This window comes from Lutra lutra, chromosome 7, assembly GCF_902655055.1.
Source record: "Lutra lutra chromosome 7, mLutLut1.2, whole genome shotgun sequence".
In the NCBI taxonomy this organism is placed as follows: domain Eukaryota; kingdom Metazoa; phylum Chordata; class Mammalia; order Carnivora; family Mustelidae; genus Lutra; species Lutra lutra.
The window spans coordinates 6448549-6472809 of NC_062284.1; the positions used below are offsets into that span (position 1 = coordinate 6448549).

The 24261-nt window shown below is 53.6% G+C and overlaps 1 protein-coding gene across 3 annotated transcripts in view; it reads right to left on the reverse strand.

Annotated features, from left to right (window-relative positions):
* ACAN (aggrecan) overlaps positions 1–24261 on the reverse strand; it is a 62574-nt gene that overhangs the window by 3347 nt on the left and 34966 nt on the right. For 2 of the 3 annotated variants that reach the window (XM_047738635.1, XM_047738633.1), the window contains 8 exons: positions 22492–22669; positions 21820–21947; positions 20532–20825; positions 18275–18487; positions 14638–15360; positions 11389–14409; positions 3170–3283; positions 89–247 (listed from right to left, as the gene is read on the reverse strand). In XM_047738635.1, the coding sequence (XP_047594591.1) occupies positions 89–247; positions 3170–3283; positions 11389–14409; positions 14638–15360; positions 18275–18487; positions 20532–20825; positions 21820–21947; positions 22492–22669 (4830 nt within the window). Of the gene's footprint in view, positions 1–88; positions 248–3169; positions 3284–11388; positions 15361–18274; positions 18488–20531; positions 20826–21819; positions 21948–22491; positions 22670–24261 lie in introns of all 3 variants that reach the window. The other variant, XM_047738632.1, reaches the window with a different exon arrangement.

Here is a 24261-nt window from a genome sequence, read left to right on the forward strand (position 1 = left end):
AGCCCCGGGGGGCGGAAACCCCCTTCCTTCCCTCCCCGCCCCCCAGCCCTGCAGGCCCGGAGGCCCCCTCTCCCCACCCCGCACTCACTGTTGACAAACTCCTGCTCCTCGGGGGTGACGATGCTGCTCAGGTGTGACTGTTGGGCCCGACACCGGCTCTCGGCATCCACCCAGCTCTCGCGGTCCGGGAAGTAGCGGTAACAGTGACCCTGGAACTTGGTCCAGCCCTCCTCACACAGCTCCTGGTCTGCAACACAGGTCAGGGGCTTGAAGGGAGAGGCCCCGGGGCCGCCTAGGGGTGTCTGGTGCGGCCAGTCCAGTCGTATGCCAGCTGCCTCCATTCACCCCGCCTTCCAGGTCCGTCCCTGAGGGCGAGGCCCATCGAGACGAGATGAGGCTCGAGTTGGGAGCCAGGAAGGCCCAGCCCTGGAGCCCCAGAGCCTCTGGATATGTTCCCACCATCTTTCCCTGATGTCGGCCCCCCAAGCTTTTCTCCTGTCGGGATCCCTGCTCCGCAGGGTGGAAGTTGGGAGGTGTCGAGGTTAAAGTGGGGAGGGAGGGAGTTGTGGGGAACGTGTGAAGGGACCAGCAGCAGGCATTGCTGGGGGCATGAAACGGCACTTTGGGTGGCAAAGAGGAGCAGAAATAAGTCCAGTCTGGGTCTAGAGAAAACTCGGGCTCTCCATCTGCTGATCTGAGCTGGCCCTGGCTGGGCACAGGATACTGGCCTCTTGGAGGACGAGGAAGCCAACTGGGGGTCCACGACCCAGGTGCCTTGCCTGTTAATTTAATTTCTTGGTGACAGGTGAGAAGAGGGGGGAGCTTCTCTCCTCACAAACCTAAATGGGTAATGGGTTCTGAGTTTAGGAGAAGGACTAGTTTGGAGCTCTTGGAGCAGGCCGGAGGGACAGACAGAGTCTCCCTCAGGCTTGGGAGAGTCATATGACTATGTCTTCCCATCTCTGCCTTCAGTGACACCACGTCAGAAGCTGTAAATTCCTCAGAGATCGGCAGATGCTACCCCTCAGGGCTCCTCCTTCTTCCTCAGGAGCTAGCTGTTAACCATCAGTCGGTACCCCATGGGACAGAGGGAATTCCCAGACCCTCTCCTCCTCCTTCCCCTGGGGCCTCCCAGGGGAAGGGGTGCTCCTTGGGCCTGGGGGCCCGAGGGCAGGGCTGGGAACCCCTCAGGCTGTATGGAGCCTCCCTTACTGGGTGCGACCCACAGTCTGGCTGACCCAAGATGGGAGGACCAGAACCAGAGGGGGAGGAGGCTTAGGTGAAGGGGTAGATTCTAGGCAGAGAGACACTCCGGGAGGCCGAGACAGAGAATGCATGGAAGCCAGCAGCCCGAGGAGAAGAGGCCGAGCAGCAGGAGGGCTGAGAAGGAGGCCACTGGTCCCCTGCAGCCCATGCCTCCTCCAAGGAGCAAGGCAAAGGTCTGGAAAGAAGGTGGCAAAGTGTCCAAGGGAGCTAGGCACCTGAGCAGGCGAGACACGGCACTCCAGGGCCGTCGGGGCAACGAGCTGGGCTGAGCAGGGAAACCTGGGCAGGGGTGGGGTGGCGGGGGGGGGGGGGAGGGCGGGAACAGCTCTGGGAGGGCCCAGGGCATGCAGGATGGAGGCTCTGGGAAAGCACAAACGGAATTCCAGCAAGGCGGGAAGGCGCAGCGGGCCCAGAGCCAAGCCGCGAAGCACCCGGCGGACTGAAATGGGAGAAGAGATGGAGCCTCGCTTTGCTTAGTTGGGCGACGACACCGGCACCATCTCTGCCGCCCGCCAGAGCACAAAGCCCGGTGGGGGCCCTGCCTCCACGCTGGGCAGAGCACCTCCTTCCCTAGGAAGGCGTCCAAGAGCAGATGTGCCAGACACTCCTCCCCTGTGGCAAACATTTTGGCATCCTGGGAAGAGAATCCTATAGCCTTCCATTCTTCCCCGCAGCCAAGACCCCATGCCTAATTTCTTCGTGTCTCGGGGTGGAGGAGGAGGGTGGGAGGCTGCAGGGAAGGAAGGGGGTTCAGGCCTTTTCTTCCAGAAACCTTAAGTTCCTCCAACAGTCTGTAACCTTGGCAGTGCCTGGAAGGAAAATGCAATCCCAAACTACCTCCCCAGACTGCTTAGGACCAAAGGGACACTTCCCAGGAGTTTCTTTTGCTTTCTGGCAGTTCCTGGGATATCCAACTTGAGCGATCATAGAAAATGGTCTGGAACCCCTACATGCTTCTAGGTCTGTGTGAGTTATTGCTACTAGTAATCACAAGCGCCATCTCCCCCTGAGTTGGGGTGACTCTGAGGCGTAGGAGCATGGCAGGGGGAGACTAGAAGCACCAGAGTGAGGGAGTGCGGGGTGGTGGGGAGTGGCGAGGCTCAGAGAAGTTCCTGGCACACGGCTTCCTTGGCCGAGCCTGGCCCAGGTGCAGAAGTGAAGGGGCTGGCAAGGCCCAAGAGGGGAAACTCAGCCCCCATCCCTTGCAGCAAGGCTCTGTTCTCTCTGGCCAGCCTTTTGACTTGCACAAGGGCAGGGAAAAGGAAGCACGGGCCAGGAGTGGCACTGACACAGTAGCTGTCACTGGTGATGGGAAGAAACTGACATGCAGCAGCCCCTGCCCATGCATGTCATGCTGGTGACACAGAGCTCTCAGGCAGACAAAACAGAACGCTTGCCAGAGAAGAAAGAGGTAGCATGGCCAGTGTGGCCTGGTGGCTCCCCCGGCCATGGAGGGGCCACAGAAGTCCCACGGGCAATACAGCAGGCCGACACATGCTTATGACCCATAGCTTCCTTCCAGACGAGTGCACGGGATCAGCTCTGTCCTCTTTGGTCTGAGGCACGCACCGACCTCAAGGTGCTATCAGTGGTCTGGAAGCCCTGAAGAAGGTCAGTGTTTTAACGATCCCCCAGGACCCCACCTTCCAGAGCACAGGCTGGCATGTCTCTCCTATGGTCAGATCAGCCAATGCCCCAGAGGAGGGCTTCAAGAAGTGCTTCTTCTTCACAAGAAGAGTGGGAGTGAGTGAGGCAGACTTCTCAGTGGGGGCCCCCGAAATGGCTGTCTGGGGGGAGCGTGCCGGCCTCAGCCAGGGCCGAGAGCCTGTGGTTAGAAGGAAGGGTGATAGAGGAGGAGGGGTGCGGCAGTTAGTAACATTAGCTGAAGCCGAGACGGCCGTACCAATCTCACACAGGTCCCCTCGGTAGCTGGGAAGGCATAAGCATGTGAAAGAGTCCATGGCGTCCACGCAGGTGGCTCCATTCAGACAAGGACTTGAGAGGCATTCATCAATGTCTGCAAGAAACCAAGGGCCACCATTAGGACTCCGGCCGGCAGCTCCAGCTTGGCAAGCATCGCAGGTGCCCTAGGGGTGGCCAGCCCTGCTGCTCTCCAGAGCCCTGGGAAGGGTGGCTGGACTTCCTAAGAGCTGTTGCTGCTGCTGCTGCTGCCGCCATATTGGAGCGCTGAGCCAAAGATCCAACCAGGGTTTTCTTGGATGTGTGTGATTCCTGACTAGGCAACCCTGGAGCCCTGGAGCCAGGTTTCCCTGCAGGTGGAGAGATCTGGGGCTTCTGAAGGCGAACGCCCACTGGAAGACTGAGCACGCAGCTCCTCCGAGATGCCTTCTCTTGTGAGTATTTCGAGAGACTTTGTGTCTGAGCTGGCTCGCAACGTGACGCTGGTGAGCAAGGACACCGGAAGCCAAGTGTCTGGAGCTTGTTAGAGCTTTTCTTTTCCGATCTTCCTCTGTAGTTAGGAACTGAGGCAAGAGGGCAAGGCAAACCAGAGGTGGTCTGGAGAGTACAGAACCATGAGAAAATGGCGAGAGGGGCCATCTGCCCGAGACTCGTTCCATCTTTGGGAGTCGCAGACACCTCCGTCTTCAGTAAATCAGATTCTATTTTATAAAGGTGAAGCTGGCATCATTCTTCTGGCGGAAGGAAGAGAAACCAGCCGAGCATTTTCCCATGTTCCTTCCAGCTTAGGGCCCTAGAACGTGGACATCTCCAGTGAGTCCCAGTTTTCAGACAGGTTCCTTTCTGGCCAGTGGGAAACTAAGATTTGAAGCTGCTGAGCCACTTACTAAGTGGCCAGCCACCACCCTGGGGTAGAGCACGTCCCCATCAACCTCTTCTTTCCAGGCAGACTCTTCCTCCCTTCTGTTCTTCTGGCCCAAGGTGTTTTTTCTGATCCAACTTCTTTGTGGGACTGGAATTGGTAAGCCACTGGCCTCCATTTTTCATCCATCAGCCAAGGTGAGAAGTGAATCCCCATAATCCGGTCTTTCTGCCTCTTTTTGAGAAGCCAGAAACCTGGGAGTCTCTTACTGTCTTCGTGTTTCTACTACAAAGGCTCCTGCTGGTTTTCTCTGGGTACCTTCCTCTGGGAACACGACAGAAGGTATTGTGAAGCTCTTTTCCCCAGATCAGTAAGATTCTGCAATGAGTGGGTGCCACTGGCCATTGGGGCATCATGATATAAGGCTAAGCCTTGGTGTACGCAGCTGTGTTCACACAACCTTCAGGACCCGACATGTCTATAGGTGGTGTCCACGTGATCAGCATCCTAAACACCTTCCAGGATTAGTTCCCGCCTCTCAGGGCAGCAGATTAGACCTTAAAGTCCATCCCCTCTTACGAAGGCAAAAGCACGTTCCTGTGGATCCTTTTCGCTAGCTGGTGTGCAGTACATGTCTTCTGAACCGGTTAGGTTTGGGCAGCAGGTGGCCTGAAAATCTCGGGTCCTCAGGCATCTTTCTGTTCCCACGGAGTTCGTAGCTTCATCTCAGGGAGCGTGCACCACGGATTAGACACCAGCAGTTCCAAGGTTGGAACTGTTCCAAGCAAAACCAAAATGCATGGAGGAACTGACGGGAGTCCCAGCATGCACTTGGATTCCCAGCATGCACTTGGATTCCCAGCAGCAGCAGTAGCAGCAATAGGTCAGGCCGGTGGGCCGGGCGGAAGCTGGGGGCTACTCAACAGGAGCCCCTGTTCTCTTGTGTCCATTAGCGTCATTACGGGGTGTGGAAAGCACCGGGCGAGGGGGGCTTAAGCAAACGGAGGCGCTAAAGCAGTTGTAGAGAGCAGGGACAGGAGTGGCCTGTGGGCGGAAGAGCTGGATGGCAACCCCACTGTGGGGGAGGGGCAGGGGAGGCGGAGGCCCCGGGGAGGTGGGGCCAGGTGGCCTCCCTTGTCCCAGAAGCTTATTTCACATAACTTGCCCCCTGGTGACCCAGAGACTAGGGCTGGGGACCTTGTTGTTTTCCTCCTGGCTTTGGCACCCGATCTGAGAAGGTTGCAGGGGAGAGACGGTCCCCAAAACTCAGGGAACCTGTCCCCGGGTTCAGAAGCTGTTTTGTGCAGGGCCCAGGGTTCACAGATGAGAAGGGAAGGAGGGCCAGAATGCTGAAGACCACAGAGGCTGGGGGTGCCCGCAGGGAGGTAGAGAGAGGCCTTCTGCTGCAGGAAGGGGGCCCAGCGTTCTGTGTGGGGCTTTCTCGTGAGCTGCTCACGTCTGCCGGGCCTCATCTCCTCTCCCTCCGGCCTTGCAGTGCCCATACCTCTTTCTGTGAAGGGCAAATGGGATGTTGCTTGTCTTCTGGAACCATGAGAGAAGGTGAGCTGGGCTGAGCACAAAGAGGGTGGGGGACCCAGACAGGCTGCCAGCAGGAGGGGGGACTGAAAGGGCTTTGGGCAACGGGCAGTCTGCATGAAGGAAGAGAGGAAAGAGAAGGAACCGATCTCTCTCATGAATCTTCTCTGAGCCAGACGGTACGGCTCCGACATGCTTTACCCTTCCAACAGCCCCAGGGCGCAGATGTCATATGCCCTAGAGTACAGGTAAGGAAGCAAAGGACGTAGCCTGCCTATGCCGGTAAGCTGGGCAGACAGACCGGAAGAGACGGAGGCAAGAATCAGACACGCAGGCTGCAAGTTGGGCCTCTGTCCTCTGTGAAGGGAGAGGGTCACTGAAGTCTTGGATCTCAGTATCTCACTATCATTCCTGCTGCAGCAGGCCAAGAGCTCCCCATTGTTTCACCAGGGACCCTGGGGAGGGTCAGAACTCTGAGTCCTCTTCCCACTACTATAACCAAAAGGGATGATTTTTTCCTGCACCAGGCCCTAACTTAGGGGAGACAATAACTGAGAGCCCCCGGTATAGGTGAGGGGAATAAGATACTTCCAAATAATCACTTTGGCATCTGAATTGGGGAGCTCAGGCCTCCACCCTGAATAGGCCTTGACTGGCTTTTGCTTATGTCAGAAATAAGGACCTCCAAACAAGAGAGTTTATTTGGCTCACAGGAAAAGGCTGAATGAAGACAGCTGGTACTCTTACTCAAAGGATACCCAACTGAAGGGGTTGCCAATCATAAAGAATATATGAATGGTATTCAAGTTGTTCAGTGCACAACCTGTGCAGCTGTATGTGTTGACCCTGGACATAACTTTCCTGGACAAACATGAAAGAAAATCCCCACAAGAAGCACAGAGATGGGGCGCCTGGGTGGCTCAGTTGTTGAGCTTCTGCCTTCAGCTCAGGTCATGATCCCATCATCCTGGGATCAAGGCCCATATTGAGCTCCCTGCTCGGTGGGGAGCCTGCTTCTCCCTCTCCAGCTCCCCTCTGCTTATATTCCCTCTCTCTCGCTATCTCTCTCTGTCATAAATTAAAAACAAAAAAAAAAAAAAAAGAAGAAGAAGAAGAAGCACAGAGACAATTTCTTAACTCAGTGGATGTCCTACAACCTGCAAACACCTAGAATCAATCAGATGGCCAGAACTGAGTAAATACACTTGCTTTCTTGTGTATCACAATTGACAGAAGGTTTATAAGAACATATTTGTCAGTTCCAATTTGCTTTTAAATAAACATAATTACGTTAACCAATATGCTATAATTATACTATCAAGTCTTTTATATTTTTAAAGTTTGATCCTGAATGTAAGTTTAATATCATGCATCTTCAATTCAATCGCAGTTGACCTTTGAACTAACATGGGTTTGTGTGTGGTCTGCTTATACGCAGATTTTTTACGACACAGTACTGAAACGTGTTTTCTCTTTCTTATGATTTTTTTTTCTATTTTTTTTTTTTTAATTAAGTAAGCTCTATGCCCAACACGGGGCTTGAACTCATGACCCCGAGATCAAAAGTCACCCGTTCTACCTACTGAGCCAGCCAAGAGCCCCCCTTTTATGATTTTCTGAATGACATTTTCTTGTCAACTTACTTTATTATAAAAATACAGTAAATACTACGTATAACATACAAACTAAGTATTAACTGACTTTCTGCTATTACTAAGGCTTCCGGTCAAAGGAGACTATTAGTAGTTAAGTATTTGGGGAGTCAGAATTCATATGCAGATTTTCAATTCTGTGGGGGACTGGCACCCCTAATACCCCGTGCTGTTCAAGGGTCGACTAGTCCCTATTCAAATCTGCCCATTGGTTTTTCGGTTATGTCGTGTCATGAAGGTGTGATTTGTATTTGCGCTTGTAACCCTGTATTTTCACTTGCTTTGACAACATCCCCCTTCCCTCTGAGGCTAAGATTTCACTGAAATTCCAACCTCCCTTCTCCAGGGGAAGAGACAATGTCAGATCATAGATCAGAGCCTCAAGCCTACAAAATGAAGAATGTCAGTAAGACGGAAAAGAGGCTGCCTGAATTCTGAGGTCATGCCCTCCTAACCCAGGAATTTAGAGAAATCCACCCAGCACCAGTGATTGCTGGAAAATTGGATGTTGAGATCTGATTAGAACAGAATGTCTCAACCTTAGCAAAACAGAATCTACTGCGGTAGTTAACAAAAATTTTTAAAAGATCTTTTAAACTACCACCAATGCCAGAAGCCCTCTTCAGACCAGTTCTGCTGGGGCCAGAAATCTCAACAAATGTCAGCAACAGAGGTTGGGGGGGAGGGGAGGTTGCTGCTTTTTAAGTGGATCAGAATGGGGGAGGTAGCCCTACTTCTTCAATCGCCAGGAAATCTGAGTATTCACTAAACATGTTCATTTCGACGTCAAGAGTGCAGATGACTCATTTATCAAGAACTTGCTTATGGAATGCTGACTTAGCAAGACGATGACAAATTGTCACGTATTTTCTCTTAAGGGCTACATAACGGCCTCCAGCCTCATTTACTAGGTGGAAGGTTACCCCAAGTATTCAAATACTGCCACAGGAATAATGCGACATTTTTGCTGCTTCTGGGGTCTGGAGAACACCGAACTATTGAAAGACAGTAGCCTGTGTTTGCGGGTTCTAGCTCAAGACCACGGTGGGTCACCTGCAGAGGCGGGACGATATCTGCAGGCCTTCTGGAAGCATCCTTACCACCTGCTCTTTAGAGATGATAAAGTTTTTCCTAACCAGTGGCGTGAGAGACGGGGAAGGGGAAGCAATCTTTATAGATGCCTCTTGGGGGGGCCCAGACGCTGCATACAGGTGTTCTTAATCCTCAGCCCTGGCTGCACGCTGGAGTCACCGGGGCAGTCTTAAAAACCCCAATGCCAAGGCCACAGGACCGTTTCAATCAGAATCGGGGGGAGTGGGACCCCAGGCATCAGGAGGTTCTTAAAGCTGAGAACCACTACTTTGAGCCTATTACAAATGAGGTCGCGAGGGCTGGCCAAGCCCCACTTCTAAACCTCTCTCCATTCTAGCGGCTCTGAAGTTCATCTCCCAAGTGAAGACTAGCGGCTGATTCTTGTGTTCGAGAGAGGGCTTCTTACTTAGCGGAACGTGTGAAACGAGTGAAGACCCCAGTTCTGGATTTGACTCCCTCGGAGGAGCTGTCGTTTCAGATGGGGATAACTGTCAAGCTACCCACAGAGCTGTCTGGGAAGGAATCATCGGGGCAGAAAGCCCTGTGGGGGTACACATGGTCAGAGAAAGGACTTGCTAAAAGGGAGAGAGGTGTCAGAAGGTACAAACACCAGGGCAAGGGGGTTCCACTCCTGGCAGCTGTCCCGGAAGTCCTGCCGGGCCCTGAGTCTGTTCCTCTCTGACTTAGGCTGTGTCCATGAACATGTCACCCAGGTCAGGCGCCCCTGCTGCTCTCCACCAGCCATATCCAGAGGGAGGACGGGCTCTGCCCTCCCATCAGGGTGGATGATGGAGGGATGCGGCTGGAGTCCCAGGGGTCACCGTGGCCCCGTGACACTATCCCCTAGGTGGTAAGGCTGACTGCCCGAGGAGAGCCCACCCTCTGGCCATAGAAGCCCACAGTGCTCTTACTCATGGCTCCACCAAGCGGCCAGAGATCGACCCCAGTGAAGGAAAGAGTGAATCCGTAGTCACCCTAGGACCTGCTTACATGGACTTTTTCCAGTGTAAGGGCCAAGTATACAGCATATTTACGTGATGGGAGCAATAGATTATGAGGTATTAATTTGCATATACATAAATATATGCAAACACAAAATCTTTCTTTGCATATGATGGAATGACTATTAGGAGATAGCTGCCCGGCCCTGGTTGTCTCGTGGGATCTGCTTTCCCCCAGGATTCATGGCTCTGATTCTGCCTGTGTCAGAAGAATGAAGCTCTTCTAGGAAAGACTCTGGAGCAGAGGCGGGGGTAAGGGCACGGTGGCAGTGCAGACACCTACCCTGAGAATAGGGGCTTGGAGGTACCGGGCATCTGTTCCCTTAAGGGTGCTGATGGGACAAGAGGAAACGTCCTCATGGCCACAGGCCTCGATGTGTTCAGGGAACACAGGCAGATCCTCATCGTCTCCTTCTGGGGCGCCACCTCCAATCAGAGGACCCCTGCCCCAGGCTCCTCACCTGCCCCGCAGGCTGCTTGACCCATGAAGAATGACAGAGGCCCCAGGGCAGTGGGGGCCGGGGGCCGAGGGGCCAGGCGCAGCTAGGTCAAGTTCCCCAGCAGCTGGGGGTGGTAGGCAGTGCCCGTCATTTCCTTCAAGTCAAGAAGGGGACCCAAACCCCAACCAGGTCTGAGCATGGAGGGGCGAGCAGGGGCTTTCCTGCAGAGGAAGGCTCTGACAGTGCAAGGCAGCCCCCTCGGAGCTTCCGTCCCGGGGCCCAGGAGGCATGACTGGCTCGACCCCACTGACGTCCTAGCTCCACACTTCCTGAGAGTCATGGATTTTGTCTTCAAAATTCAAGCATATTTGGCATTTGACTCATAAAACAATCATTGGCTTAACAAAAAAAGGAACTATTTCCCGGTTTAATTACTTGAACTTTTTTTCCCAAAAGTGCCACGTAGACTGACTCTCTAGAGAGACGTGCCATGTTTACCCTGCGGCGTCTACCCTACGCTGTCACTGTGCCCCTCTCCTTCCTGATCTGGGAAGCCTGAGCCTCGGCGGGCCTTGGTCACCTCCTCCTGCCTGCGGCCCCTTCTGGGGAATAAAGGGGTCCCCCTTCTTCCCCTGCCTGTCCCCCCCACGGCTGATGAGGGGCTTAGCTATGTTGCAATGCTTGCCAATGTGGCCAGGGTGGGGGGGCATGGGCGGGAGATGGGTCCCTCCATCTCCTGGCAGTTCCCACAGGGCCCCTCAGCACAGGACCTGATGGGGCCGCAGCTCCCTGGGAGACACTGAGCAGCGAGACTGCAGCTGCCTGCCGGAGGTGCAGCCTCGCCTCTGAGATTCTGAGGTTGGGGCACAAAGTCCCTGAAGCCCATGAGGCTGGCTCTGGGTCAGCATGTTTCTGGGGACTCTGGGGACCTGGCCCCAGCATCTCGGGTTGGGGGCTCTCTGACTGGGAGAGGTCTCTCGGCCCAGAAGGAGGGACAAGGGAGCCCCAGGCAAAAAGCAAAGGAAAATATCAGCCTCCTGTGCCCGGTGCCTGGGTTGTGTCAAAGTGAGACCGTGGTACGGAGAAGCCACCTGTGCTGGGGTGAGGGTGGGGACCAAAGTCAGGACAGCCAGCACGACGCTTCGGGTCTTTACATCATGCAGGTCTTAACCTTACGTGAGGTTAATATCTGGGCATAGATGTCATCAAATTCATTCTCTCCTCTCACATGAACTCCATGGGAAAGGGGCGTGAGTAGAATTTCTAGCCCTATCTGAAGAGTCCCCCTTCTCTCTACCTGTGCCAAGCACAGACAGTTGGACTCACGTATAATTGCTCTTGGGATGTAACTCCACTGCAACCTGAGCAAGCATGAATCACTAAGTGTGGCTGGGTGGGAACTTAGATGCTAAGTGCCTGTTCGATATATATTTATATCCTGATTGCTGGTCCCTGGTACTCTTCCCATCTTCCAGATAAGGCTCAGAGAGATTAAGAAACTTGCCTGAGGCTACACAGCTGGCCTGTAGAGGAGCGTGAGTTGACGCTGCCTCTCACTACACTACAGTCTGAACTCCCTGAACACACTGAAAGGAGAAAAAAAAAAATCCCAACTATACCTGGAATGGTTGGTGCTGATTCATCTGTCCCTCGTGTAGAAGTGGGGATGGAAACATCCGTGGGGAAGGTGGCTGTTTCGGCAGTTTGGGTCTCTTCTCCTGAGTGCAAGGGGCTTGAGGACTCAATTTCTAGAGGTGCCTCTGCAGGGCGCTGGGTCTGCTGGATCCACTCGGACTCTGGGACGCTGGGGCTCATGACAACATCCAGCCCCGACGTGGGACCGGACAGGTCTCCGTTGACTTCAGTCCTGTCTCCAGATGTCATTGGAGTGGCCGAAGGCCAGCCTGACGACTCTGTGCCCACAGCATAGGTGCTGGTCGTCTCCTCTTGTACTTCAGGGGTGGCCGAGCCCTCCCTGGGGTCTTCAGGAAAGGCAGAGGCACTGCTGCTCACTCCCAGGCCTGAGGCCCCCTCCACATCCGCTTCAGGGAAGGCGGAGGTGGCTTCACCTACCTCAGGCACCCCGGAAACTCCTCCGCTGGCCTCAGGGGCGGCAGACATCCCCACCCCAGCCTCAGGAAAGACAGACGTCTCCCTGCTGGATTCCGGGACTGATGACGCTTCTAGCCCAGCCCCGGGGAACATTGGTGTAGCTCCACTAACTTCCCCAGACGCAGAGGCTTCTCCACTGGACTCAAACAGCGGGGTATGTGTCACAGGGGGTCTTTGGGCAAGTTCCTGGGAAACAGTTGGTTCGGTGACACCCTCCACGAACTCTGAAGTGATTAAAGTAACTTCTGGAAGCCCCGAGGCCTCCCCACTGGTGCTTGTGGATGCAGAGGAATCTCCACTTACATCCACGGTGCCAGAAAGGTCCCCGCTAAAATACGGAGTACTCGACGGCTCTCCACTGGGCTCCAGCAGCCCGGACTGCAGCCCGCTTAGGTCCAAAACCCCCGAGTGGTCTCCAGACACATCTGGGGCTCCAGAATGGGCCCCGCTGAGTTCCAAAATGCCCGAAGGCCCTTCTACTGCTTCCTGGGCTGTCGGAGCCTGGGTGATGGATTCCACCAAAGTTCTGTCTACAAGAGACACAGTGGGGAGCCCCGATGGGAGTCCACTGCTGTCATAGGCTCCCGAGGGCGGGCTGCTCCCAGTCTCTGCTCCAGAGGATTCTCCACTGACTTCCGCTACTCCACTTGGTAGGCCACTGAATTCTGGAGGCTGGGATGTCAACCCGCTAGAGTCAATTGCTCCAGAAGATTGGCCACTGACATCCATGATCCCAGATATGCCCGAGACATCTGCCTCCCCTGAAGGGAGTCCACTGACTTCCACAGACCCTAAACCTTCTTCTTCTTTAAACATAGTTGGGGTCACTTCAACCAAACTGGTGTCCACAAATGTAATTCCAGAAGACTCGCCACTGCCACTCGTGGTCCCGGGAACCAGGCCAGGGACTTCAGAAGTTGTCACACTGAACTCTGGCAACCCTGATGGCTGCCCACTGATATCAGGGATCCCGGATTCTTCTCCACTGATGTCGGTTATGCCAAATGGTGGGCCACTGCCAGAAAGAACTCCAGAGGCTTCTCCACTGACATCCGGTTGTCTGGAGGGCAGTCCACTAAGCTCGGTCACTCCAGATGTTTCCCCAGAAAACCCTGATGGCTGTCCACTGACCTCAAAAAGCCCAGATATTCCCCCACTGATGTCAGGAAACCCTGATGGCTGTCCACTGACACCAAAGAATCCAGATGTTTCCCCACTGATATCAGGAGACCCAGATGCTTGGCCACTGAGTTCAGCTCCTGAAGGGAGGCCACTAACTGCCCCACTAATGTCCAGCTCACTGAAGGGCAGTCCTGACGTTTCTCCAGCACCGCTGATGCCAATAGTTCCCCTCCCTTCCAGTTCACTTGCACTGGTAGCTGTGACCACTTCCACCAAGGTAGTATCCACTAGGGAGACAGTTGGGAATCCAGAGGGAAGTCCACTAAAGTCAGGTAGACCAGAGGATGGGCCACTTCCAAGGTCCATCCCTGAATATTCACCACTAAACCCTGAAGGAAGGCCACTTGCTTCTGGAGCTTGCCCACTTCCCACAGTTCCAGAAGGTATTCTGCCAAAGTCCAAGGCTCCAGAAGCTGAACCAATTGAGTCTTCTTTTCCAGAGGGTAACCCGCTGAGATCCTCAGTGCCAGAAACAGAGGTCTCTAGACCCTCCCCTTCTAAAGGCAATCCACTGAGATCCTCTACTCCAGAAGCAGAGGTCTCTAGACCTTCTCTTCCAGAAGGAAGTCCACTGAGGTCCCCTATTCCAGAGGCAGATGCTTCTGGGCCTTCTCCAGAAGACAGCCCGCTGAGGTCCCCTACACCAGAGGCAGAAGTCTCTAGACCTTCTCTTCCAGAAGGAAGTCCACTGAGGTCCCCTACTCCAGAAGCAGAGGCTTCTGGAACTTCTCCAGAAGGTATCCCGCTGAGGTCCCCTACTCCGGAGGCAGAAGCTTCTCCAGAAGGCAACCTGCTGAGGTCCCCTACACCAGAGGTAAAGGTCTCTATTCCTTCTCCTCCAGAAGGAAGTCCACTGAGATCCCCTACTCCAGAGGCTGATACTTCTGGACCTTCTCCAGAAGGTAATCCACTGAAGTCCTCTACTCCAGAGGCTGAGACTTCTGGACCTTCTCCAGAAGGTAGCCGGCTGAGGTCCTCTACTCCAGAGGCTGAGACTTCTGGACCTTCTCCAGAAGGAAGTCCACCGAGGTCCTCTACTCCAGAGGCTGAGACTTCTGGACCTTCTCCAGAAGGAAGTCCACTGAGGTCCTCTACTCCAGAGGCTGAGACTTCTGGACCTTCTCCAGAAGGTAGCCGGCTGAGGTCCTCTACTCCAGAGGCTGAGACTTCTGGACCTTCTCCAGAAGGAAGTCCACCGAGGTCCTCTACTCCAGAAACTAAGACTTCTAGACCTTCTCCAGAAGGTAATCCACTAAGGTCCTCTACTCCAGAGGCAGAGACTTCTGGACCTTCTCCAGAAGGTAATCCTCTGAGGTCCTCTACTCCAGAGACAGAGACTTCTGGACCTTCTCCAGAAGGTAGCCGGCTGATGTCCTCTACTCCAGAGGCAGAGACTTCTGGACCTTCTCCAGAAGGTAATCCACTGAGGTCCTCTACTCCAGAGACAAAGACTTCTGGACCTTCTCCAGAAGGTAATCCACTGAGGTCCTCTACTCCAGAGACAGAGACTTCTGGACCTTCTCCAGAAGGCAGCCTGCTGAGGTCCTCTACTCCAGAGGCAGAGACTTCTGGACCTTCTCCAGAAGGTAATCCACTGAGGTCCTCTACTCCAGAGACAGAGACTTCTGGACCTTCTCCAGAAGGCAGCCTGCTGAGGTCCTCTACTCCAGAGGCAGAGACTTCTGGACCTTCTCCAGAAGGTATCCGGCTGATGTCCCCTACTCCAGAGGCAGAAGCTTCTGGACCTTCTCCAGAAGGTAGCCCGCTGAGTTCCCCTACTCCAGAGGCAGAGGTCTCTAGGCCCTCACCTCCAACTTTAGGAATGCTGGACCATGGAATTTTATCTTCATCCCCTGAAGCCAGTCCACTTCCCATAAGCAGGCCTGAGCCCACAGTAGAGGTGAGCCCACTGGCGTCAAGATCTTCAGAGGGCAGTCCGCTTGCACTTTCTCCTGAGGGTTGCGCACTAGAGTCCAGATGTCCTGAAACTTCTCCACTGCCTGTGAAGTCACCACTGACTTCAGGTACCCCGGATACTTCCCCAGAGCCTGGCAGCTCAGTCCCACTGGGCACTGGGGGTGAAAGTGTGGACAGCTCCTCCCAGGGGAGCGAAGGTTCCTCTGAGGGGGATGGCTCTTCTGAGGGGGACGGCTCCTCTGACGGGGATGGTTTCTCTGAGGGGGATGGCTCCTCTGAGGGGGATGGCTCCACTGAGGCTGAGGGCACTTCCGTTCCAGAAGGGGCTTCTGTGCTCTCCTCTGTTGCTGTGCTGGTGGGAGGCCATGTTGGAGGGATCCCTGGAGGAAAGGAAGAAGATGAGGTGTGGATTTAGTAACTCTGCTCTATTGGAGCTTCACCCATTCCTTCCACAGTAAAACTTTTCTTCACTGGTGTGCTCAGATGTCTTCTAATGGAACCTTGCACAGGAAAGGAAACTGTGCCCTTTGAGACTCCAGAAGGCGCCATCCACACAGCCCATGCAAGTAGGGGTCTGGCTCCCATGGAAAGTAACAGAGGTCACCTCTCCAGTACCTCCATACCATCACCCCATTTAGCTAAACCCATGATTTGCAAAGTGTGATCCCTAGACTGGCAGCCTTAGCATTACCACCAATACAAGCATTCTCTGGGAGCCTGACAGAAAAGCAGACTCTCAGAGCTCCCCCACCCCCCAGTCCCTCTGGGGACTCTAGGGTGGGGGTAGCAAGTCATCTTTTTTTCCCCCAACTTTTATTTTTTTGAATATTTATTTGTTTATTTTAGAAAAAGGGATAGAACGTGAGCGGGGGGGGGAGGGGCAGAGAGGGAGACAAGCAGTGGGGAGCCCAACACAGGGCTCGATCCCAGGACTCTGTGTGGAAACCACGAGTCAGACACTTAACCAACTAAGCCGCCCAGGCATGTCGTCTTTCAATAAGCCCCTTCCCCACTGCCCCCTGACCCTGGAACCCTCACAATGCTGACGCCCCCTCGAGTTTGAGAATCACTCATCCAATCCCATCCCTCTGAGGCAGGGGAGGCCAGGTAGTACTGTTCGCAAAAATGCATCAACTTTTTCAATTCTGAGACTGCTACTGCAGCGGAAAAAGTCTCATCATTCTAAATAAAAATGGTTGCATTATTTTCCTTCCCTCTTGTTTCCACCTTTTGCATTTAAAAATAACCCAGCTGGCTGGAGCACCTGGATGGCTCAGTCAATTGAGCGTCTGGCTCTTGGTTTAGGCTCTTGGTTTTGGCTCAGGTCATGATCTCAGGGTCATGAGCTGGAGCCCCGAGTCGGGTCCTGTGCTCAGCACGGAGTGTGCTTAAGATTCTCTCTCTCAGGGGCGCCTGGGTGGCTCAGTGGGTTAAGCCGCTGCCTTCGGCTCAGGTCATGATCTCAGAGTCCTGGGATCGAGCCCCTCATCGGGCTCTCTGCTCAGCAGGGAGCCTGCTTCCTCCTCTCTCTCTGCCTGCCTCTCTGCCTGCTTGTGATCTCTCTGTCAAATAAATAAATAAAATCTTAAAAAAAAAAAAAAAAGATTCTCTCTCTCCCTCAGTGCCTCCCCGCACTTGCCTGCACACACACGCTTTCTCTCTCTCAAATAAATACATAAATTAAAAAAAAACCCCAAAAAACAAAAAAAGACCCAACAAAATGCCTAGCTGGGACTGGAGCTTGCACGTTCTTTTGGGATTATTTCTTAGACAGAGAACCTGAGCCAAGCACATGCTAGTCCCACTGGGCAGGCTCACAGCCTACTCTGGCTTACAGGAGAATCCTGGAGGTGGGTGTGGGGTTCAGGACAGTAGTGGAGGCTTGCAAGAGGGCTATAAATATATATATATATATATACCAGAAACATTCTGGAGTAACCACTTACAGTCATGATAAAACGTTCCTCTTTTAAATAAATTTAGGTTTCTTTTGAAAGGCAAGTCAGTTTAAAGAAAAAGACGGAGTTAACAACAGTACAGATGGTTCCTGATATGGCCGAGGTGGTAGGGAACTGAAGTATGGAAAATGTTTCTAGGGGCCCATTGGAGTCCCCTCCCTTGAAAACTCCCACTAGTTGGTGCCAGGATCCTGTGCCAAGCTACACACTCTGGCCAAACAGGACTCCGTTATTCCGGTCCCGGTGAAGGGTGAGGAAAAGGCACAGGCAGGTGTGGCTGCTGGGTGAGGTCACTGGGCCAGAATCCCACCTGCTCCACTAACATACCCTCACCTTCCAGCATGGAGGGAGGACAGGCTTTTGCATTTCCAGCACCCAGAGGGGTGTCTGGCCTGGCTGAATGGCTTGGGAACAGTGCATTGAATGAGTGACTACATGGACCAGTGCAAAGCTCTGATATACTCATTTCTTCAAATGAACATTTCCCTGGACAAGCTGACTCTACTAAGTGCACACGTATTACTGGGCTTTGTTTAATTCAGGCTTACAGAAACTGGGCCATAAATGAATACTCCACGGGGGCTGGGGTGGGAAGAAGCCTTTGGTCAGATTCATTTGGGACACTTTGAATACATCACCCCCTCTGTCTTACAGCACATATTAGCATATCAAAGGCACTGAGAAGGTCTGCAGGGGTGGGGGGCTGTCAATCTTTCTGTAAGCCAGCATGTCCCTAAACTTACAGCCATAAAACACTTTTTCCAACATGATTAGGGGACCAAAGCTTTCATCCCATCAAGTTCCATCCAATTTGATCAGGACAGATGGGGCTCAAGAAGTGGTGGCTGGGGATACCTGGCCCAAAAGAGTGACACAGAAGGAGGATCAAGGCAGGGTGACACGTCAGAGTCACACTTCCAAAGACCCCTTGTAGGTCCTTCCCCACTATTGGAGATCTTCCTACAAGAGAGTTTTTAAAAGGTTAGAGGATAAAGATGTGAATGCAGGAAGACAGACTAAGAGCCCTCTGATCAGCTCAGTGATAGGCATCGTGGTACAGATGGGAGAATAAAAAGCAGGGAACAGCGAGTTGTGGGGTGGGAGGCGGGGGGGGTGTGTTTTGTGAAAAAGTCTGCCCCTTCTTTCCCTTGGCGGTTGTCCCAGAGGCCAGTTGAGATGGCTGATGTTGCCCACGGCTGGATACGCCGCCAGCCAGTGTCAGGGCTGGGAAAACAGCACAGGCTCCAGGGAAAGAACCACCGCGGGCTGGGCCACAGCCTAGGGAGACAGGCACAGGAGACTTCAGGATCCACGCCAGAGCCCTCCCCTCACAGACCTGGCGGTGGGGAAGTGCCCGCTGGGCTGTAGGCCGGTTCCCATTCCGTCTGGTTTTCCGGCTCAATGGTGAAGTCTGGGATGGCAGTCGTCTCCTCGCCCACAGGGACAGCAGCCACACCAGGCCCCACTCGGGTAGCGATCCAGTCCTCCACGACAGAGGGAGTGGGTGTGCCGCCCTCTTCTTCTCCTGGAGAGGGCGCTGCTGAGACACCTAAAGAGAGGCAGGTGGTGAGTCTTCCTTCCTGCCAGGGGCCCAACCCAGGGGAACTAGGGGATTTTTGAGGGGGGGCCAGGTTGGTGCAAAAACGTTGTTGGCCCTCGACCTTCGCCCGCAGCCCACCTCAAGCCCAGTAAGACGGCTCTCGTCTTCCTCAGTAAGAGCTGACTGCATCACTTACACAATACTGATCCGCACACAGCATCACACACACACTATTTCAGGGCGGTCTGGGGCATGCCGTCTGCAGAATGTATTGTACATGTAAGGCACTGTTTAAAGGTGTTATGTATATAAAATCATTTTATGCCACAACAGCCTTATGAGATAGATACTATGATCTCATGTCCAGGTGGGAAAACTAAGGCCCTGAGTTAAATGACTTGCCAGGGCCACTAGCTTATAAGGGGCAGATCCCGTCTTCGAAGGCAAGTATCTGGTGCCAGACTCTGCTCCCAGGCACGATGCTGCCTTTCTCGGGGACAGAAATTAGGTTCCAAGTATGTCTGGGTCAAAAATAGGAGGCTGCTATTTAAAATCCATGAAGTCATCCTGGCACTGGAGGCAGAAGGTGGGATTTATAGATGTTTTCGGGGGGAAGGGGGCGCGTAACTGTTTCGGTTTAAGGAAAACCGGTGGTGGGCTCAGTTGGGAAGGAGGTCAAACCTCTTCGAAGTTACAGAAGAGACCGGGTTCACAGAGGGTCGGGGCCGTGGGGGTGCAGGTCTAAGAACGAACTGGGAGGCTAACTGGTTTGGCTTCCGTTGCCCAGAGCGGGGAGGGGTACCGGCACAAGAGCCCCACACATCTTCCAGGAAGGGTCTGGCTTGCTTGAGGCTGCGTAGTGGGGCTGAGTGTCCTTTGAACTGGGTTTTCAAAGATGGCTCTGGAAGTCTGAGAAGCTGGGGAAAGCTCAGCTTTTATTTTTTTGTTACCTTTGTTTTAAATAATGATACATTCATAGGAAGTTACAAAGACACTCAGTTTTGATGCATCAGATATAAAACGTGGCCCAAGCAGTGACTATAATCTCCACCATAGTAGATCCAAAACGGGGGGGGGGGGGGGGGGGCGGGGGGAGGGGGCGGCAGATCTCATCCAGGCAGAGTCCTGCAGGGCTTGGCCACGCCCTAGCCACACCCCCTGGGCTGCTGGATGACATCACTCCCAGAACTCCCACAGGTGATGAGGACTGACTGACGCCGGCAGCGGGTCCTCAGCGTGGGCCAATTAGAACCATGAATTTCTGGTGCTTAGTGAAGAGTAAAAGAATACTTTGACTCAACTTATCACAAACATATTTACAAGCAGGAGAAAACTGGGCGAGGGTATACAAATTAAAACAGCACATCTATATGTATGTGTCTGTTATCTATAGAAAAGGTAACATTGGGGCGCCTGGGTGGCTCAGTGGGTTAAGCCGCTGCCTTCGGCTCAGGTCATGATCTCAGGGTCCTGGGATCGAGTCCCACATCGGGCTCTCTGCTCAGCAGGAGGCCTGCTTCCCTCTCTCTCTCTCTCTCTCTGCCTGCCTCTCCGTCTACTTGTGATCTCTCTCTGTCAAATAAATAAATAAAATCTTAAAAAAAAAAAAAAGAAAAGAAAAGGTAACATTTACTGAGAATTTACTATGTCCCAAGCACAATGCCAAGTGTTCTGTATGCCCTCTTCCAGTTTATCTGCACACCTCTTTGAAGGAGGAATTATTATATCACTATTTTATAGGCTAAGCAGAGGAACAGATCAAGTGACTTGCCCCGGGTTACACAGCCACTAAGCAGCAGAGCTGTAATTAAAATTCAGGTCTGCCTAACTTTAGAGCCCCAGTTCTCACTCACCTCGCTCTGCTGCTCTCTAGGGACCTTTCCTTGGGGTCAACACCTAAGGTCATGCTAGCTCCAGAGCTTCCCTGCCCCAGAGGGGCTTTCTCCTCCTTGCTTGGAGGGACAGGGATGGTGGACAAGGGCCAGAAGGGGTGAACCCAGAGGAGTCATGTGCCAGGGAGAAAGGAGGCTGGAGGAGAGGCAGGAAAGCATACCTCTGAAGCAGAAGGCGTGGTGCCGGGATTGCGGGTCAGGGAGGCCTGTCTGGTTGGGGTAGAGGTAGACAGTTCTCACGCCTGGCTTGTCTCCGCCGCAGGAAGGCCTCGGAGTGACGATGGGGTAACGGAGGCTGCCATCCGACAGCCAGCCGGCGTAGCACTTGTCCAGGCCTCGGCTCCAGGCGGCGTAGAGCTGGCCCGTGGAGGCCAGGGTGGCGTTGTGAGATTCACAGAATGCCAGCGCTTCCTGGAAGGTGAACTGCTCCAGGCGTGTGATGAAGAACACCTCCCCTGGGGGCAGAAGCAGGTGGGAGGTGTGACCCTCATGCCCACAGCCAGAGCAGCTCTGCTTACTGTGGGGTGGGGGAGTTGGGGGGCAGGGCAACGGAACTGAGACCAGACGGTCCCTCTGCATGGAAGCATCTTCCGTCTTGTCTAGTTTGTCCAGTCACTCTTGGGCACCCTCCTTCTGACCCCCTGTGCTCCCCTCCACCACAGGACTCAAGCACGGAGCACCCGAGGATCTGATCCTTGAGAATAGGATTGAGAATTGAGAATAGGATCAGAGGATCCAGGACCCTGGGGTGGGTCCTGGAGCCACTCTTGGGGTTTGGGTCCCCACACCCAGAATTGTACCCAGGTGCCTGTCTGATTTGAGGGAAGGAATTCATGTTTACTGAATACCCACTTGTACCAGGCCCTTATCACACATATCTCATTTAATACTCACCAAGGGTGATATCAGCACAATCAGCTCCTATTTTATAGATGAGGGAACTAAGGCCCAGAGAGGTTAAGTAACTTGCCCCAGGGCCCCAGAACAAGTGAGTGGGTATGCTGAACTCTTTCCAGGACACCAGCATTTCTAAAATTGGGTTCATTGGAATAGCAATTTGGTGATGATCATTGTAATTAAAAGAAATGAAATGAAACAAAAGAAAAGATCTTTTTGTTTGTACTGCTTGGTTAAGCAGAGTTTAAAAGGTTTTCTACTGCAGGACTTCTCAGAACCTTTGATTTGTTCCTGGGCATTGGGACTCTCAATGAGACAGATGGCATACCTAACACTTATTTGTAATAATTAAAGACTCATTGATCAGCAGAACTCAATGCTTTTTAATCAGTTTCGCCTGCAGTGCTGGGGGAACCCGCATGAACCATGAGGGAGGGAGAGAATGAGCTTGACCTGAGAGAGAGGCTGGAAAAGGAACAGAACTGGGTGGTTCTTTGTGTCTCCCCAATAGCCCTCTGCCCAGGGCCCAAAATTCAAGAACACGGGCTGTACCTTCGAGCCTGTCCACGTAGCAGTAGACATCATAGGTTTCTGATGCTGGCCGCACACCGTAGGTCCTGACCCCGGGGCTGCTGTCTTTGTCACCTACACACGGAGTCCGTGGGCTCACAATGGGGTATCTGCAAAGGAGCACAGGAGGGGTGCATGGAGGCCTGTTCTAGAGGCTGGGGGACGCAGGGCCCAGGGAGAGGCTGGCAGGTCTCTTGGGGACTTGGGCGCATCTTCAGTCATCTGGTGGGATCGAAACCGGATGGAGCTCTTGTTGCAGCAAGCTCCCTGTGTGGCTGGCGGAAGGGTCTGGGGCCCCTGGGGGTTCCTGGCTTCAGAAGAGAGCCCGTCACATGGAAGGGCACTGAGTCAAGCTGGAGGCGCCTGGGGTGGGGGGCCTTGAGGAGAGATTCTCCCTGTCTCCTGGGGGTAAATGACCAAGGACTTAATGTCACCTTGGGCCCTTCCCCACCTGCTCAGAATACGCCTTGGTTCTGGGGGAGAAATTAGGGGAGGAGCCATGGAATCATTAATTAATTAATTAAGGCACAGTGTAGCAGGTGCCCATTCTGCTGGGTGCTGGACGGGTGCTGGACGGGTGCTGGACAGGTGCTGCTCCCCGAGCCCGACCGCTAATGGTTGGCTTTGGCCCCGGGGGCAGGGCTGGTCCTTCACCTGACGGTCTGGTCCTGCAGCCAGCCGGCATCACACTGCTCGTAGCCTGCTTCGTAGGCGGCCTGGAGCTGCTCCGGGGAGGCGATGACAGCCCCAGTGCGCAGGCAGGCCTGCTGAGCCTCCTCAAAGGTCAGTGAGTAGCGGGCAGATCCTGGGCGGTAGTGGAACACAACCCCTGCTTGGAGTGGGGGCGGGGAGGAAGAGAAGGAGAGACCAGGTAGGCTCAGGGCAGGCACTGGACAGTGACAGTGACACCACAGTGACAGTGCCCAGGGAGCCTGGTTCTTTGGCTTTGAGGGCAGGGAGGGAGCCCCAGCTCCTTCAGGAATGATTCCCCTTCATCCTCTCCTTCCCTTCCTACCTCTGATCCTATTCTCAACCAAGTTGATTCCCTCGGCTTGTTCAAGCCACTCCTGAAATCCATCTCCCTGAGAGGGCCTTGGAGGACTCTTCCGCCCTGGGTGTCCCCAACCCTCCTCTTTGTCCCGTTACTCTTTAAAACAAACGCATTTTTTTTTTTCATTATGAAAAGAATAAGCACTCGTTACAGAACATTTGGAAAATACAGAGAAGGCTAAGGATATATTGGACAACCCCTGGCATTTTTTGCACCCGGCCCAGGCCCCAGGAGGCGGGTGCCTGCCTGAAGATGCCAGCCAGTGTTTTTGTGGGTGTGTGCCGCGAGCGTTCTGGGAGTGGCCTCGTGGCTTTTACCAGGTTCTCAAAGGGGCAGAGCCTTGTCCTTGAGCTACCCACTTACCCTGCCTCTCCCACTGTGTTCGGCTGTGTACATTAGTCTCTGTTTCTGATCCTTCCCAAGGTGATTGATCAGCCTATGTCACACCTTCCAATCCTTAGTCTGATACTGTCCCACGTTCCTTGCTCTGTCCTGTGGCTGATGCTCATCTGTCCCTTGGCACCTTCCCACACAGAGCCAATGGGACTCTTTCCAGTCCTGGCCTAACCCTGGGACCCAGCCATTTGGGAGTTACCCTGAAACTCTGAAATAATTTCTCCTTCCCAACAGATTGTACTCATTGGGGCATGTCAGGCTGAAATCCCACTTGGTGGCATCCTGGGTGTGATGGTGGGTGGCAGTGTCCATCTGCTTTTCCCCCAGAAGGGGACACCACCAAGGCCCTTACAAAAGCCATCCCAGAATGTCCTTCCTGTTCTTGGATTGGAGTTTGGGGAGCAGCTGAGCTCTATAACATCCCAAGCCTCCAGACCTTTATTAAGCCCCTGGAACACACCTTTCCTAGAAGAGGGGCTGGCAAGCATTTTCTGGAAGGGGTCAGACAGGACACAGTTTAGTCTTCGTGGGCTCGCTAGTTTCTGTCACAACTACTCAACTCTTTGGTGACAGCCCGAAAAGGGCCACAGAGAGCACGCTGATGAGTAGCTGTGGCTTTGTTCCAGTCCAGCTCTATTTGCGGACATTGAATCTTGAATTTTATGTCATTTTCATTATATGACACAAAAGGTTATTCTCACTCTGACTTTGCCCCCCAACTATTTAAAACTGTAAAGCCATTCTTGGTGTGTGGACCACATAGAAACAGGTGGCAAGCTGGTATGATCGTCAGAGCTTGGTTTGCTGACCCCTGTCCCTGAAGGTCAGCTCTGTGAGGAGCCCCGGGGTCACCTCGTACACCGATTTTCAAGCAGCTCTGTTCCGTGGCGGTGCCTGATGGGGCAAGGGGGTGCCCTGGACTAAAGGGCCCCAGTTCTTGGCTCCACTCCTCCCTAGACCCATGTGGCATCCTTATC